At 50.5% G+C, this 17,979-nt stretch overlaps 1 protein-coding gene across 1 annotated transcript; it reads left to right on the forward strand.

Annotated features, from left to right (window-relative positions):
* Positions 1 to 882: 882 nt before the first annotated feature.
* On the forward strand, positions 883 to 10,175 carry CPN2 (carboxypeptidase N subunit 2). Its single transcript, XM_027538130.1, has 2 exons — positions 883 to 992; positions 8,253 to 10,175. Exon 2 carries the CDS (start codon positions 8,256 to 8,258, stop codon positions 9,900 to 9,902), a length of 1,647 nt encoding a protein of 548 aa, XP_027393931.1. The 5' UTR covers positions 883 to 992; positions 8,253 to 8,255; the 3' UTR covers positions 9,903 to 10,175.
* The last annotated feature ends 7,804 nt before the right edge of the window (positions 10,176 to 17,979 follow it).

Here is a 17,979-nt window from a genome sequence, read left to right on the forward strand (position 1 = left end):
GCGAGGGTCAGTAGTGTATTCACTGTCTCACAAAGCAGGACCCTATCAATGACTGGGACAGGGCGTTATGCACCTTCCCTAACCACTGAGCCCATCCACTCAAGATGGGAGCCTGGAATTCCAACAACGGAAGAACAGTGAGCGCCTATCTCCCATCTCCCAAAAGATGCCTGGAGTTCTTAATACAAACCTGCCCTCCACACCTGCACATCTGCCCAGGGTCCTGCCAGCAGCACAGACCCACTGTTTGATTTCACACAAGTGCATACGAATGAACACACACACTCACACGCTCTCCTCATTCTGCTCTGCAGCCCCTGCATGAATACCTTCAAGGCCAGAAAATCACTGCCTCCTCGTGCAACTGCTTTCATCCCTGGATAATCTCAGCGGTGAATGCGTTCCTGTCCATACTGAGCCAAAATTCACCTCCCTATATCACTCCCCCGTTTTAACTCAGAAAGGGTTTAGAAACATAAACATTCAATAAACAGCTACAGAAGGACAGCAAAGCTGCAGACCTCTTAGGATTTCTCCTGGCACTGGGAGTCTGCAGGTGCCTGTGGCTGGCTGCCCAGCTGTGGTCAGCCTGTCTAGCACAGGAAGGGATATAAGTTTTAACCCCTGATCCCAGTGCTCACCCCAGAGCAGCCTACTGGGAACTTTCTAGGGCCTGATGGATTCCCCTGGGGTCCTAAAGATGCCAAACCTGTAACCTTGGATGGATTTTGGCTCCAACAAGGATCTGTCCGTGGTAAGAGTTCAGGGTCGTTTTGTAATCTTCAGAGGCCTGGCCTAGACTCTCTCCTGCTGTCCTGTGACGCTGGTGACATTCCAGGAATGCTCAGGCCACGTGAGGGGAGGAACCTCTGCCTGGAACTTTGATCAGCGCCAGGGCTGCTGGGTTCGTGCTGACCACTGACCACCTCAGAGGCCCTTCTGCTCCAGAGGAAGAGCCAGGGCAGCTGGTCCCCACCTGTCAGCCCCTCACGGTATGGTCACTACAAGACTACAGGGGACATGGGGGCATGGGAGGAATCTGGGGTCCCAGCTCAGGGGCAGGAGATGGGCTGGCCACTTGTCCCAGATTTCAGACCATATGCCCGACTCCAGGCAGGCTGCACCTCTGTGCCAGGGTAGGGGAAGTCCCTGAGGGCTGCTCAGCCCGGGTCGTGCTGCATTGGGGCTGGAGGCAGGTTGTGGCGGGGGAGTTCTGAGATGAGGGTGATCTGGTCCCTGTGCTCAGGCTGCCAGTGAATGGGAAGGATAAGTAGTGTGACACATGTTCCACTTGGCCTGATGCCACCCTTGCTTATGTCTGTCCTTCTGGCATAAAGAGTCAGACACGGCTTAGTGACTGAACAACAACAAAGTCACTAAGTCGTGACTGACTCTTTTGTAACCCCATGGACAGTAGCCTGACAGGCTCCTCTGTCCTTGGGATTTCTCAGGCAAGAATACCGGAGTGGGTCACCATTTCCTTCTCCAGGGGATCTTCCTGACCCAGGGATAGAACTCATGACTCCTGTATCGCAGGTGGATTCTTTACCACTGAGCCATTAGGGAAGCCCATAATTATCAATAGCTCCTCTTTTATTCTCAGAAGTGTCCTGGTTTGGATGATAAAGTTGAAATAAAATGTGCATGTGGCTACCTTTTAGTCAAACATTTATTATATACCCTGCACTGTATTAAGTGCTTTATTATTTACCATCTAATTTAGCATATTGTCATCCAACTGAGTGCTAATTTTAATACCAAGGGATGGGCTATAACCAGGCAGTGGGAAATTGAGGCCTAGAGAAATGGAGTGAACTGCCCAATCCCACGCAGCCAGTAGGGAGTGGTATCAGAATTTGCACACAGGGCGCAGTGTCAATAACGCCCCAATCCCTGAAGCAGGATGAAGACTAAGGCCCTAGATACAGGCTCACGAGAGCCGCAGACACATTCAGTTCCATTTGGCACCCACGGCCTGAGCACCTATCTGTGCTCAACTTTGAGTCAGGTACTGGGGTGCACGGCCAGGTAAGGGATGCTGCGATCTCAAGACCTCTGCCTGTCCACCGCCATCCCAGAGGCTCCTAGTCAGGTGATGCAACTGACTAGAAGGCAGAGAAGAAGGACCCTCATGGTCAATAGAAGACAAGTTCCTGAGGGACCCAAAGGAGATACAGGCAGGGAAGGCTTCCCAGAGGAAGTGTGACTTATGCTGTCCCGCAGGATGGGGAGAGTGGGGACAGGGAGCGACAGGGAAAGGTCAGGGTGCGCCTTCTAAAGTGGAGGGGACTGTGTAATCAAGGACCAGAGGTGGGGCCCATGGGGAGCATTTGTGGAAAGGAAAGTGCCAGGTTCACAACCTGCTCTTACTTCAGAATGTTCGTTCTCTTCAAGAAACTATAATGGAAAAGAATATACAAAAAAGAATGTCTATATATGTCTGACTGAACCACTTTGCTATACAGCAGAGACTGGTACAACATTGTAAATCAACTATACTTCAATTTTTAAAAATTAAAAAAAAAGAAGCTATGACACAGTAGACAGACAAATTTCATTGAGTCTCTGCAATGTAATTGCAAGGAAGGAAAGAATCAAGGAAGCACCTATTGTGTGCTTGGAACCATGCTTCATGTTTTATATGATTTTCTTAATAACGTTCACTCTTATGACAACAGTGATGCCTGTTTATTATTTTTTAAAGTTGAAAATATATGATTAAGCAAAAGGAAAAAATGAGAATCACCTGCAATTAATTCTGTTCGTCAGTGATAACTGCTGCAAATATGTTTGTGTATAATCTGAAGCCATTGAGTCACTTCGTTAACTTAGCCTCCAGTGTGGGTGGAAGGGTCTTATTATGAATAGCAAAGACATTTCTCTCTTATTACTCAGGATATTCCAAAGGTTTCTGGAGCTCTGTGCCAGGAACCAAGAGGAAGACCAAATATATATTTATTATATCAGAGTATCACAAACCCATGGCCAATTATCTCATTTAATTGCCACAATAGCCCTAACAGTATGTAATGTGGGTTTTATTTTCACGACTGTTCTCTATTTACAAGTATGGAAACTGGGACTCTGAGGGATTACTGCACTGTGTGTTTTGGGGGGTGGGGGGCGGGGTTTGTTGGTGGGGAGGGGCCTGAGGCAGGAGCCCAGCCCAGGTCCCCCAGCCTCAGCCACTTGGCTTATTTCTCTGGTTGAGAACAAAGGAGACAGGGGTCCCGGGAACCTGGGTGAGGCAGTCAGGGGCTCCAGATGAGCCTTGGAAGCCCTTTTCCTTGCCCCCAGATGTAGTGGAGCCCAAGGGCAAAATCCAACCGTGTTGGTGAGACAGCCCCTGATGTAGATATCCCAGTCAAGGGGCAAGCCCCTGGGGCTTTTTTTTTTTTTTTTGGACTGGGCTCTGAGCTCCCATCACCCTCTGGAAGGAGTGAGGGTTGGCTTTGTGGTGGATGACACAGAAATGTACCAACACAAAAGCAATTTGAGAAGAGGGAAGAGTCCGTTTGCAGCCAGTTACATCCCCCACCCTCAAAAAGCCAGGCTTCTGTGGCTTGCTGAAAGCATGGAACATTTTTGTGGGTATCTTGCTGCTCTCTGCACAAATGCAGAGGTGGTTTGTCAGGTGACAAGCTAGAATCTTCCGGCTGCTGCCCCACCGTCCCCTCTGGTGCCAGCCTCCGAGGTACCTAGGCAGGGATGTTCCCCGTCTCCTAAGTCCCTGGTGACCTGCTCTCAAGGGTGGTTTGGGGAAGGGGCCCAAGTCCAGGACATCCTGACCAGAGTCATCAGAATCCAAGCTCCACTAAACCAAGCACAAAACAGTGACCCATTTCCGCTGGCTGGGAGGAAAGAGCCAGAAAGTTTTTAAAGGGGCCTCTCTCAGGTCTACCAGTGAGGCGCTCGGATGATCCCATCCGTTTCTCCTTAGCTGACTCCTGTGGCTACTTCAGCCCAGAGCTGGGGCTGGCCTGAGCTCCTGTCACTGGGAGTCCTCTCTGTGCCTAGCTCTGGGTTGGGAGCTTTCAGTGCGTTTTCTTACTCAGTCCTCAGAACCCATGAGGAAGGTAGTGTTGAAGTTTGCTATTTTGAAGATAAAGAAATTGAAGCACAGAGAGTTTAAGTAATTTAGCCAAGGCCACACAGCTAATAAGGGGTGGAGATAAAATTTGAACCCAGACTGTCTGACATTAGAGCACAAACTCTTAGCCATTCTAGAGGGATGTGAGAGTGAGTCTTGGGCTGGGAGTGGATCATCAGTGTTTGGAAACCATCAGTGTTCTCACTGTGACTACTATCCTCCACTTCCTTCTGCCCCAATAGACTGGGGTACAAGGATCTTGCCCTGAAACTTTTGAGGCCCTGTTCTGGCTCTCCTCTTACCATGGCACCCCAAAGAGTGAGAAGTTTGCAAGATCAAAGGGATATGCCCAACCAGAGGTTTCAACCATATTTGAAACCCTGCTGCAGGGACCCAGGACCCAGGGCTTATGTGGGGCACATCCCAGCTTCATCTTCACTAAGCCGACTCTTGTCATGGAAGTGCATGCCCGTAGGCTTGTGGGGTGCTGGGGCAACTATGGGCTCTCTACTTACAGTACCGGAGAGAGTTGGGTGGGAAGAGGAGGGACCAGGCAGTAGGCCAGGTCCCTTGTTTATGTTCACTGTGGGTCTCGGGAATGTGAGGAGGGGTCTGCCTGTTCCAGGAGCCTTGTGGTGTCGCTGCAAGCACCTGGCTGAAAGCTCAGGCCATGGGAATAGATTCTGGCCTGCACTTCTTAACTATAGCTCCCAGTCGCTCTAGCTCTGGAAGCCCTGGTTTCCCTGTTCTGGGAGTGTCTCCATCTGCCAAGGATCATGATGAGAGCTCTAGGAGCTAGCAGGTGGGATTCGCCCCTTAGCTCAGCTCCCTATATCAGAGAGGCTTCCCCCACCTCCCCCAGCCGTGCTTGAGCCTAAGCTGATTTGTTTACACTTGATTTTCTGTGCCTCTGATGCCATAGTTTTGACTCAAGTCTTGAATTCTCTAGTTATGTCTTCTTTTGGAAAATTATAAAGGGTATTATTTCCAAGTTACAGTGGGTTAGAAGTTAGAGGCACAGAGTGGGGTAGGTGGGGCACAGTCTCCCCATGACCCCTCGTTCACGGGCACCTCCTGCTTTGGTCACAGCTCTTCCAGCAGGAGCGATCAGGGAGACCAGATCTCGGTTCTAACCAAGGGCCCACTGTGGACCCCTGGGAGCCTGGCCTTTCTCTCTTGACGAAGCTGGCCAGATGGTCCCTGGGGACTTTGTGTCCATTCTAATGGGATTTCTCCCAGAAACTGCCCTTTGAGAAGCAAAGACTGAAGGGGTTAGCAGGAAGAGGCCCGGCATGTTGATAACATCACAGCATGTTACAGACAAGAATTGCTCCTCTCTTACCCTCTGGTTGGCAGGGGTGTAGGCAGGAGGGCTCAGGACCACGTTCATGCCTGGCTGTGGTCATTCTCTCCAGGCTGGAACCATTCTGGGAGAGGCAGTTCTGCCCTAAACGCTGCTCATCCCAACTGTGGAGGAGTTGGTTCAAGAAACTCTAGCCAAGCCCACCGTGCGTCAACACTGTGCTGGATGCTGAGCATAGAGTGATGACTCTATGCTAGACAGCGATCACTCTATCTTCTCACAAAAAAGACAGCTGTGAGAATCCATTCTTCAGAGGACCATGCTAGGTTGCTAAGATGCAGCCAGGCGCCTCCTTCCTGGGGTCAGGGAAGCCTTCTGTGAGGATCCCCAGGGGTTTGTGTAGGAGTCGAGGGGCAGCCCAGGTGGCAGATATGAGTGGGTGAGTGGAGGCGACCATGGCTACCCCATCCTTCTTTAGCCAGGTCCTGTGCATCCAATCTTGAGAGGATAAGTCTCAGGCTAAAGCTGAGCTCTGTAACTCTGGTCTGGGGGTGGGGGCGATAGGACCAGGAGGCTTGTCCCTTTCCCTAGTGTGTCCTGCGTGGCAGTCTGGTGCCATCACTGTTAGAGACCTTCCTAACCTCTGTATAAAATCCACTTCCTGTGGCTTACATAGGAGCCTCCAGGGAGTTATGTGCTTTCTTAGGGAGAAATTGTTCCTTCTCTATTGATTAGGCAGAAAAATTCCTGGGAAAACTGAGGTTATTGAGTGTCTGAATGGGAAGAGGTCTCAGGCGGCTTTTTGAAAGCACTGTGTTTGCTTGTGGAGCCCTTTGGCCCAAGCTGAATCTTGTGATGGAGAAGGCAGCCAGCAGAGGGCAGCAGAGAGACAGCCAGCAAAGTGTGCTTGGGGCCTGCTGCTGCTGCTGTCGCTTCAGTCGCGTCTGACTCTGTGCGACCCCATAGATGGCAGCCCACTAGGTCCTCTGTCCCTGAGATTCTCCAGGCAAGAATACTGGAGTGGGTTGCCATTTCCTTCTCCAATGCATGAAAGTGAAAAGTGAAAGTGAAGTCGCTCAGTCGTATCCGACTCTTAGCGACCCCATGGACTGGAGCCCACCAGGCTCCTCCATCCCTGGGATTTTCCAGGCAAGAGTACTGGAGTGGGGTACTCTTGCCTTCTCTGGTGCTTGGGGCCAAGGCTCCCCAAAAGGGAGCCAATTGAGCTCTTGGCTGAAGATAGGTAAACTGAAAAAAATTATGATTTATATTGTGTGAGGGTTTTCTCTTTTTTCTGCCTTTCCTTCTTTCTGTCTTTAAATATATTCTATCCAAAGGGCATTTTGTTATTCCTCCTTTTTTTGGTGTTCAAATAATCTTTTCTGTAATGATGGTGGTTTGCACCCTTTAACGATAGTTAACACAGCTTATTAATTACACTTTCAGACACTGTCCTAAAATCTTTACCTATATTTACTCATTTAATCCTCCGATTATTCCAACATGGTTAGCACATGGTTATTGTTCTCATTTTACAGATAAGGAAGTTGCAACACACATCCAAGGCCACATAGCTAGAACACTGGAATGAGCTGGGATTCCAATGAACAGAACTTGAATCACTATGCGCCACCTACATGTTGATGTGGGTGGGAGCAATAGTGACCTGGTGGTGCAAACCCCATAATGAGGCAATTAAGACCCCGTTGGTCTTGTCATGTGAGAATGTGAGCCCAAAGCCCCTAAGTCATCCTGAAATCTGGAAACATTTAATGTGCTATTTCTCAGTGTCAATATGCCAACTAGTGGTTCATACATTAAAAAAAAAAAAAAAATTGAGTGGTAAGGGAAATAGGATTATAAGCTGTATCACCAATTTGTGACCTGTGAATGGATACTGGTATTCAAAAAATTGTATATTTAGTGAACTATAAACTTGGTTGCTTTCCCTTATTTAAAGCAACCCCCCCCCCAAAAAAAATACCTACGGGTCTGTAGAATATGCGCCTCTGGGACCTTCTTGTCCGCATAGTGTTGGAAAGTTTTGTGGGCTCCAAGGTGCTGGTGATGTGAGGGGAGCATTTTGACGGCAGTGCTGAGGAGAACACAGACTCATTTCAAGATAAGAGCCCATCATATCCCGTTGGCTGCTCTCAGCCTCAGCTATGCAAAGAGCTGATGGGAAGAACTCCTCATAATTAGGTTCTGGAATGTGCTGAGGTTTGGAAGCTCAGGAAAAGTTATGGTTTAAAAATTTCCAACTCAGGAATAATCTGCCCATATCTTACGTATTATCTTAAAAATTCTGCAGTACCCATGGTCTCCTTTCATACCCTTCTTCCATGCCTTTTGGTCTTTTTCCTACCTCTTTCCTTTTCACTGGTGGCTCAGATGGTAAAGTATCTGCCTGAAATGCAGGAGACCTGGGTTTGACCACTGGGTCAGGAAGATCCCCTGGAAAAGGAAATGGCAACCCACTCCAGTATTCTTGCCTGGAGAATCCCATGGATGGAGGAGCCTGGTGGGCTACAGTCCACGGGGTCGCAAAGAGTCGGACACGACTGAGTGACTTAATCGACTTCACTTTCACTTTCCACCTCTTCCCTCCAATCTGGAAAGAACACGGCTAGTCCAGGAGACCAGGGTCTAGGTCCTGACAGTAACCCACAGGCGACAGCCTTGCTGTCAGGAGGTTAGAACTGTGGTCTTGCTGATCTTGCAAGGCTGCTGTGAGGCCCTACGAGAACAACTATCAGAAGTATAAGCAGGCTCCTGGCTCTCTGATGGGTGTGCTGGTCACTGGGCTGCCTGCCCTCGATGAAGGTGCTGCTTTTGTTTTTCTTTCCCATTCGGGTGTAGGAGATGCTGCCCGGAGCCTGGCTGTGCTGGGCCTGCCTCCTGCTCCTGGCCAGGCCCACCCTGCCCTGCCCCCAGGGCTGTGACTGCTTCATCCGGGAGGTGTTCTGCTCGGATGAGGGGCTCGCCGCCGTCCCACTGGACATCCCGCCACACGCCACAGACATCATCTTTGTGGAGACCTCGTTCACTGTGGTGGGCTCCAGGGCCTTCAGCAGCAGCCCCAACCTGACCAAGGTGGTCTTCCTCAACACCCGGGTGTGCCACTTCAGGCCGGATGCCTTCGGGGGCCTTCCGGGGCTCCAGGATCTGGAGATCACCGGGGGCAACTTCTCCAACTTCAGCGCCGACATCTTCTCTAACCTGATCTCGCTGAGCAAGTTCACCCTCAATTTCAACATGCTGGAGGCTCTGCCCGAGGGCCTCTTCCAGCACATGGATGGCCTGGAGTCCCTCCAGCTGCAGGGCAACCGGCTCCAGACCCTGCCCCAGAGGCTTTTCCAGCCTCTGAGATGTCTTAAGACCCTCAACCTAGCACAGAACCTCCTGGCCTACCTGCCCGAGGAGCTCTTCCACCCCCTTGGCCGCCTGCAGACCCTGAGGCTGAGCAACAACCAGCTGGCAAGTCTGCCCCGGGGGCTCTTCAGCCGTCTGGGCAGCCTGCAGGAACTCTTCCTAGATGGAAACTCCATCTCCGAGCTGCCCCCAGAAGTGTTCGCTCAGCTCTCCTGCCTGGAGAAGCTGTGGCTGCAGCACAATGCCATCGGTCACCTGCCTGGGTCTGTCTTCTCGGCCTTGCCCAACCTGACCTTCTTGAGCCTACAGGGCAATGCGCTGCAGACACTGCCTGCCGGCCTCTTCACCCAGTCCCCCGGCCTGGTCAGCCTGTCCCTGTCCCACAATCAGCTGGAGACAGTCCCCGAGGCAGCCTTTGCCAACCTGACCAGCCTTGGGTCCCTCATGCTCTCGCACAATGCCCTCACCCATCTGCCGGCCGGTGTGTTCAGAGGCCTCAAGGGGCTGGTCAAGCTCTACCTGAGCAGCAATAACCTGACGGTCCTGCACCCCGCCCTCTTCCAGAACCTGTCCAAGCTCGAGCTGCTCAGCCTCTCCAGGAATCTCCTGACCACGCTCCCTGAGGGCATCTTCGACACCAATGACAACCTGTTCAACCTGGCCCTGTATGGGAACCCCTGGCAGTGTGACTGCCACCTGGCCTATCTCTTTAGCTGGCTGTATCAGTACAGCGACCGGCTCTTCAACATCCAGACCTACTGTGCCGGCCCTGCCTACCTCAAGGGCCAGGTGGTGCCCGCGCTGAAGGAAGAGCAGTTGGTGTGCCCCATCACCCGGGACCACCTGGGCTTCCAGGCTGCTCCAGGGCCACAGGACAGGGAGCCAGGGGGCGCCTGGGATCTGGTTGCAGAGGAAAGGGCGGCCAGGAGCCGGTGCACCTACAGCAATCCCGAGGGAACCGTGGTGCTGGCCTGTGACAAGGCCCGGTGTCGCTGGCTGAACGTCCAGCTGTCCCCCAGGCAGGGCTCGGGCTCCCCAGGACTACCCATCAATGCCAGTCAGGAGTGGGACTTGAAGTCCAGCTGTGGCTCTGTGAGGGTCACTGTGTCCATTGAGGCTCTGGCAGGGGAGCCATAGGTGCAGGGCAGATGGACCAGGACCCTAGGCAGATGGCCTCTGAGCCCAACTGGGCAAGAGATGGTGAGGGGAGCTGAGCGGGTTCTTCAGATGCGAGGGGTGGAGTTGCATCTCCAAGGTGGAGGAGGGGGCGTGGCCGGCTCCACCACCCAGAGCCTCCTTCATTACCCTGGTCTCTGAGAATGATACCTAACAGGACCTTCTGCAAGCTTTGCAAAGCTCCCATCAAAGCTGCGTTGTGGTCTGGAGAATAAAGTAATGCGGCTCCCCTGATGTTTTTCTGTTATTTAATACTCACCCCTGTCTCACCTCCACCCTGAGATACGAAGGCTCTGTTTCCCCAAAACGGGGGCCAACCTCTCTTGACATCCAGTTCAAGGGCCAATGTCTGTTTCTACTCCTCTGCCTCGAAACGTGGTGGGTTTTTTTTTTTAATTGAAGGATAACTGCTTTACAATATAATATCGTAGATTAATGCATATACATGGAATCTAGAAAGATGGTACTGATGAATCTGTTTGCAAGGCAGCAATGGAGATGCAGACATAGAGAACAGACCTACGGACAAGGTCACGGAGGGTGGGTAAGGAGAGGTTGAGACAAACAGAGAGAGAGGCATGGAAACATACACACTACCATATGGAAATGTGGTTTTAATTGATAAAAAGAAAAAGGGAGAGGATAAAAGCAGAGCTGACGAGAAAGATGAGGGGTGGGGTAGAGCTCTGACTTGGTGTTGAGAAGGACTCAAGCTGTTCGCACCCACCTCCGGGGCGTCCAGGAGAAATCAGGTGACAGGGGCCCTGAGGAGGGTGAACGCCATGGCTTTGCCTGCTCAGCTGATAGGATGGCTGCTCCCTGAGGAGCGAGCCAGGAGGGGCGGGGACGGATATCCTCCAGTTCTGAGGGTTGGTGCCTGTGAGACCCTCAGAACTGAAGTGAGAACTGTGAGTGAGGGTCTGCTCACTCACAGCGATGGTCCTCTCTCAGTTCTCAGGACACCACCCTCTTACCCAAGCCTGGCTGCACCCCCCACCAGTTTTCCCCTCACCTCCTGCATGCTGGTCGCCTTCGGGTTGGATGTCATTCGGGTTCCCTGGGTAATCCCTATGCAGATCCTTGCAGTCAGATCCCACCTCTATGCCGATGACCTCAAATCTCCATCTTTAAAAGAAATAATTTAATTAATTTGTTTGTTTATTTTTGGCTGCACTGGGTCTTTGTTGCTGCATGGGCTTTCCTCTAGTTGCGGCGATTGGGGGCTACTCTCTAGTTGTCTCAAATCTCCGTCTTAGGCCTGGTGTTTGGCTCCATGGTGACATCTCTCTCTGCTCAGCAACTCGTGTTCTATCAGGACAGCCACACACACGTGTAAACCAGACTCTGTCCCCAGCTCCTCCAGGACCCCTGCCCCGCAAGTCACCAAGCCCAGGAGCTGGGAGTGGTCTCCAGCCTCTCCTCCCCTTAGTCCTCATGCCCAGCCTGTCACTGAGTGCCTCTGAGTGTCCTCTGTCCATATCTCCTTTCTTGTTCCCAGCCTGGAGAAGCTCTTGGTCTCCTTGGACTGAACCATGGCCCAGCCTCCTGCCCGGTTTCCCTGCCCACACCTACAGCGTGGACAGGCTTGGCTGAAGTTCAGGGGTTGGGAGAAGAGAATCAGATGTAAGCAGGCTCTCCAGGAGCTCACGGTCTGATGGAAAAGAAAAGACAGGGGGTGTCTGGGATGAAAACACAAGCTCGATAGGGTGGGCGCCGAGCAGGTGCTGGAGAGTACAGGGGAGGCAGAGGTCAGACGAGCACAGACCTCCGGAAGCTGTGTTGGATCCCTGAGCCTTGAGATTGTGCAAGCAGAGCGTGAGCCAAGGGGTGGAGACAGGCAAGCGGTGAGGTCAGGGCTGAGGCCTCTGGAACAGGCTGGTTGGAAAGCAGACGGAAAGACAAGCAAGGCTGCAAAGCTAGCTGGAGTCTCAAGGGGCACAGCGAGCAGGCTGCATATTCATTATGGATGCCTAGCTGTTCCTGAAGAACTTTATGTAAAGGAAGGCTTATGCCTGTGAAGTCTGACAGCAAGAGGCAGGGAAAACAGTAAAGGAAGGCTTATGCCTGTGAAGTCAGACAGCAAGAGACAGGGAAAACAGTGAGGACTCCTTCCTGGCTTGGGCTGGGAGCCCCAAGGGTCAGGGGCGCCAAGGAGATAGAATGAAAAGTTGTCAGGACCTGAACAGTACCTACACAAATGGATTAAAAGACTGAAATGTGAATTACAGAAATGCAGATTCAAACAATACAGGCATTGCCTTGTACCCATTAATTTGAGAATTAATAATATGGAAATGAGAAATCAGGATCATGCTCAGTACAGACATAGTGGAGCCTCAGCGTGCCCCTGGCAGCCACTCCTCCCAGCACGGGAGACACCCTGAGGCAAAGAAAGGGTTTGGTGAGGGGGACAGGGATGGGGTGGGTACTGGAAGATGGGGGGGGCTGAGGGAGATACGTGGGGTGACTCTCAGTTTTCTCTCCTGGGAGATGGGGAGGACAGTGAAGCCACTGACCATGGGCCGGTGGAGTTTAAGGGGAAAGGAGGAGCAAGATGCCAGCTTTAGGCAAAAAAGTACAACTTTGCCATCCTGTCCTGTCCAATGATGCCCCTTTAAAAAGGCATGCTTCCTGAGAATCAAACCAATTAGTCTAAGGTGATGGAAGGTAGTCTGGCAGATTTACCAAAGGAATAGACTTTCCCAGATTCATTTGGTCCAGTTCTCCAAAGCATCTGGTTTAATAATAATCCTGACCAGCTCCTCCAAGGTTGGGGAACATTGCTTCCCCAGAAAGGAGGAGATCCTGAGTGACCAAAGGTCCCGTGGTGCTGGCCCCCAGTGCTTTTGTTTTCACTGCACTGGTCCAGGCTGCGCCGACCGCTGGCTTCCACCTGGTCGTGAGGGCCGCTGTCTGGGGAAAGGATGGCCACACCCAGCACACAGGAGACACATCACAGATCTCCATCAGAAGGATGCCCGCTGAGCTACAGCTCCTGGTCCAAGTGGTCTTTATGTCTACTGCCAGGAATAAAGGAGCAAGATAATCAACCAGACATTTCTCTTAATTCTATTTCCGCCCACCACCCCCCCGCCCCCCGCCAAATATAACACTTTGTTAAGTTAAAATATAATAATCTTTCTCTGTGTTGAACGGTGCTGGGGAAATGGGGAAAAAGCACAGGCCAGTAGTCAGGGCAAGCTGTTTGCAGGCCTTTTAAGTTGGCTGAGCGAGACCAGAGTCACTATGCTCTTTGAGCAGGGTTGCCAGGGTTACAAATAAGCACACACACGCTGCATGGGACACACTTATACTAAAAAAAGGATTCTTAGTTTGTTTGAAATCCAAATTTAACTGGATATTTTATGAGGTGAGCCAACCACCTGATGAAGGTAAAGTAACAAAGGGGATGAAGGTGGGGGTTGGGGATTCGCTTCCGGGTTGGGGATTCGCTTCCGGGTTGGGGAGGTCAGGCCTGAGCCCGCAGTGGTGCAAGTCCTGACCACTGAGGGCCGCTAGCATCCTCAGGCTGGAGTTGACAGGAAGCAGGAGGTGCTGAGCATCCCCCAGACAGGGGTAAGCAGATCAGGAGACAGCTCTGAGTGTGCTGTGTACCCGGCGTCCTCGGTCCTGCTGCCTTCTTGGGAGGTGGTCCTGGTCTGGTGCCATAGTAGGGCTTTTTTTGATGGGTTCTGGAAAGAAATCAGGACACTTGACTCCTCCTTCCTCAACATTTGCCCTTTGGTAAGTCATGGCTCCTCTCTGGCCAGAAGAGGTTGGTTCTCAATGCTCAGTGAATCCTAGAATCACCTAGGAGAAGGCAAAAAACCAACAGGACCCCATTTACAGAATTGATGATTCAGTTGGCCTGGGGAGACCCAAATATCAGTTTCACACACACACACACACAAAACTCCTCCAGTGATTTAAATGCTCAGCCAGGCTTAAAAGCTCAGGGCTGGATTTTGCCCAGTTCTAGGTCTTCCACTCTCTATAGCTGCCCCAGGGCTGAGGAGCAAATGTATGCTTTGTCAGGCCCACCTGGTGAAATGCTCAGATGAACTCATGAGTGAAGCAAGCCACAACGCCATGTGGCAAAATATCTCACCGGGTTTTTTTCTTGTTGGTGCATTTTATTCTATGTAATCTTCAGTGCTGTCAGGTTTTGGAGTGACAATAAGCTGGGTACGGGATGCCTTGTTTTCTTGCAGTACAAGGGTGGCTAAGTTCCTTCAAAATGCCTTCTTACAAGCAGAAGAGAGTCCTTGCGCCGATGCCTGGCAAGTTCCACAGTTCTTCAGTGATTCCCTACCACTTGCCAGCAAGGCCACCTTGGGCCAGTTACTGAAACCCTCTGCAGCTCGGTTCTCTCTTCCATACTGTTTACCATGGAGATAATAGTACCTATCTCATAGTCACTGGTGAAGATGAAATATTCATGTCGAGATCCCAGAAAAATGAGGTGGGGTAAGTTCTCAAAAATGTCATCTATTATCATTATTATTTCTAGGGAATTGTGAGGGATGTTGGCAGCGGGTAGGAAGGAACTGGATAGTTGCTTGGCCACGGCATTTGTTTCACCTGTATCCATTGGTATTTCTAGAGGATGTTAACACTGCTGTTTATATATCCAAATGATAATTATTGGGAATACTGGAAATGCCATTTTCAAAACTGTTCAGTGCTAACAGTGGATATTGGAAAACTGGATGGTTCTGCCAAAGATTAGACAATTTAGCACAGCAGTAGTCCAGTAATGAATTCTCCCTCACACTGTTTGCATCTCCCACTGCCTCCTGTTGCTTCTGTTAACAGTTCAACATCTCAGTTCAGTCTCTCAGTCATGTCTGACTCTTTGCAACCCCATGAATCGCAGCACGCCAGGCCTCCCTGTCCATCACCAACTCCCGGAGTTCACTCAAACTCACGTCCATTGAGTTGGTGATGCCATCCAGCCATCTCATCCTCTGTCGTCCCCTTCTCCTCCTGCCCCCAATCCCTCCCAGCATCAGAGTCTTTTCCAATGAGTCAACTCTTCGCATGAAGTGGCCAAAGTACTGGAGTTTCAGCTTTAGCATCATTCCTTCCAAAGAACACCCAGGGCTGATCTCCTTTAGAATGGACTGGTTGGATCTCCTTGCAGTCCAAGGGGCTCTCAAGAGTTTTCTCCAACACCACAGTTCAAAAGCATCAATTCTTCAGCGCTCAGCCCTCTTCACAGTCCAACTCTCACATCCATACATGACCACTGGAAAAACCATAGCCTTGACTAGACAGACCTTTGTTGGCAAAGTAATGTCTCTGCTTTTGAATATGCTATCTAGGTTGGTCACAACTTTCCTTCCAAGGAGTAAGCGTCTTTTAATTTCATGGCTGCAGTTACCATCTGCAGTGATTTTGGAGCCCAGAAAAATAAAGTCTGACACTGTTTCCACTGTTTCCCATCTATTTGCCATGAAGTGATGGGACCAGATGCCATGATCTTTGTTTTCTGAATGTTGAGCTTTAAGCCAACTTTTTCACTCTCCTCTTTCACTTCCATCAAGAGGCTTTTTAGTTCCTCTTCACTTTCTGCCATAGGGGTGCTCTCATCTGCATATTTGAGGTTACTGATATTTCTCCCAACAATCTTGATTCCAGCTTGTGCTTCTTCCAGCCCAGCATTTCTCATGATGTACTCTGCACTGCATAGAAGTTAAATAAGCAGGGTGACAATATGCAGCCTTGACGTACTCCTTTTCCTATTTGGAACCAGTCTGTTGTTCCAAGTCCAGTTCTGACTGTTGCTTTCTGACCTGCATATAGGTTTCTCAAGAGGCAGGTCAGGTGGTCTGGTATTCCCATCCCTTTCAGAATTTTCCACAGTTTATTGTCATCCACACAGTCAAAGGCTTTGGTATAGTCAAGAAAGCAGAAATAGATGTTTTCCTGGAACTCTCTTGCTTTTTCGATGATCCAGCGGATGCTGGCAATTTGATCTCTGGTTCCTCTGCCTTTTCTAAAAGGTTTGTGAGACGTTGAACATCTCACAAACCTTAAAAGGTTCCGATTCTGGGTCTCAGGGCGCCCCCACGTGGCGTACTGGGAGAATAGCTTTCCCAGAAGTCAACCTGGGAGCCCTAGCAAAGGCACCGGACCACAGGGACTCCGTAGTCTGGGACGCTTCCCGGATGGCAACTCCTGCGGAGGCTTCTCTTTTCTGCGACTCTGGAACGCGCCCGCGCCGAGGAGCGGCCGGTGAGGAGGCTGAGGTCTCGCGCTCACCGCCACCTCGTGGTGTTTAGGCACGCCGGGCTATCAGATTTGTCCCAGTGATGCAGCGTGTCCTGCACGGGGGTGGGGTAGGGGTGTGAAGGGAGACAATCCTGCACGACTGGGGTAGGATGGGGGGAGGTGGTCCTACTTCTCCCGCGAACAGACCTCCAGACACGGCTGGGGGTGAAATCCTGCCTGTGGTAAGATTGAGATCACTCTGTTCATATACATTCAAAGTTGTCTCTGCCTTGCTGTCTGCACACTTTCAGTTTTCCAAGATTGAAATGTATTTCCTCAGCAAATACATCCTAGGAAGATTGTGCTTTGTTTTCTTTGCAATTTTATGCAAGTTGTTCTGGATTTGGGGGGGAAATTCCCCTTAGCAATACTTAACCCTTATTTTAAGAAGTAGAGTACAGAGGAAAAGCAACTTCTCTAAAATTCATCCTTTAATCAGTATGGAAGTAAGTGAAAGCCTCCGGCTACTTCACCAAGTCTTCACCAAGACCTTCACCAAGGTTTGAGGTCTAATCCAAGCATTTACACACAGAGATGAATATTATTTTATTATAAACTACCTTTTGGGGACTTCCCTGGTAGGCTTGTGGTTAAGAATCTGTCTTGCAATGCAAGAGACTAGGGTTCAATCCTTGGTCCCAAAACTAAGATCCCACATACCGCGGAGCAACTAAGCCTGCACGCTGCAGCTAGAGAGTCCGTGCATCTCAACGAAGGATCCTGAATGATGCAACCAAGATTCCATGTGCCACAAGTAAGACTGGATGCAGCCAAATAAATAAATAAATATTTTTTAAAAACTACTTTTTATTCTAGCTTATTACAATTAGAACATCTAATTTTTAAATTTTCTATGACAGCTGATGATAACTGTGACATTTATTTCAGGAGACTGAAGGGGGTGTTAGGATTTATTTCATAGAAATTTCAGAGACTCTGGGGTCAGCCTTAATAGAGAGATACTTCATAGTCAAAGACATTCCTATTTTTGGGTGGGGAACCCTAATGCTCCTGCAAGGTTGCACTGAGCATTCAGGACAATGGGGCTGAGTTGTTTTCTGGAAACTCCTTGAGCTGAAAATGAAGAATCTGGGGAGCAACCTCCCTGGGAAGATTCCATGTCCTGACTTCTTTGGGCCAGTCAAGTACACAGGACGAAACATGGCTTTTTTTTTTTTTTTTTCATGGTCTGTACAATTTATACAAGCAGCAGGGACCCAGCTTGGGTTCCTGCATATCCTACTAAAATAGAATTCTCTCTACAAAATACAAATAATTTAGTCTCTCGTTGAGGACTAAAGAGAGGCAGCCAGAGAGGGGTGGGGGGTGGGGTGGGCACAAGGAGGAAGCTTAAGATCCACCCTCTGAGGCAGGAGAGGGCAGGGGCAGGGCCAGGCCAGGACAGAAGGCCCCATCAGCACCAGCAGGGATGGGTCCAGGGAGGGGCTACAGAAGCATACAGCAGCCAGGGGCTGGGGGCAGCAGAGTGGGGGTCAGTATTTTTGAGAGGAAGGGGGTTCACTAGTGTCTTTTGTAAGAGCTGAAGGTACCACCAGTGGAGGTCGGGGGTCTCAAGGGATATGAATAAGGTGAAGGTGAGAAGGTCAGGGTTGGGTGACCTCAAGTCCTAGGAACCCAGGAGCTGAGTGGTTGCTGGGACACTCCCAGTCCAGTTATGCATTGTCGCTCCCTGGGAGCAGGGGTCCGGGTCTGAGCTCTTGAGAGCCCTATGCTTCAGCCAAATTGCCCTCAACCAAGAAACTGC

Source organism: Bos indicus x Bos taurus, chromosome 1, assembly GCF_003369695.1.
Source record: "Bos indicus x Bos taurus breed Angus x Brahman F1 hybrid chromosome 1, Bos_hybrid_MaternalHap_v2.0, whole genome shotgun sequence".
NCBI classification, from domain to species: Eukaryota; Metazoa; Chordata; class Mammalia; order Artiodactyla; family Bovidae; genus Bos; species Bos indicus x Bos taurus.

Excerpts from the sequence above, each read along its gene's own strand:
- CPN2 (XM_027538130.1), top strand. The coding sequence starts at position 8,256 with ATGCTGCCCGGAGCCTGGCTGTGCTGGGCCTGCCTCCTGCTCCTGGCC.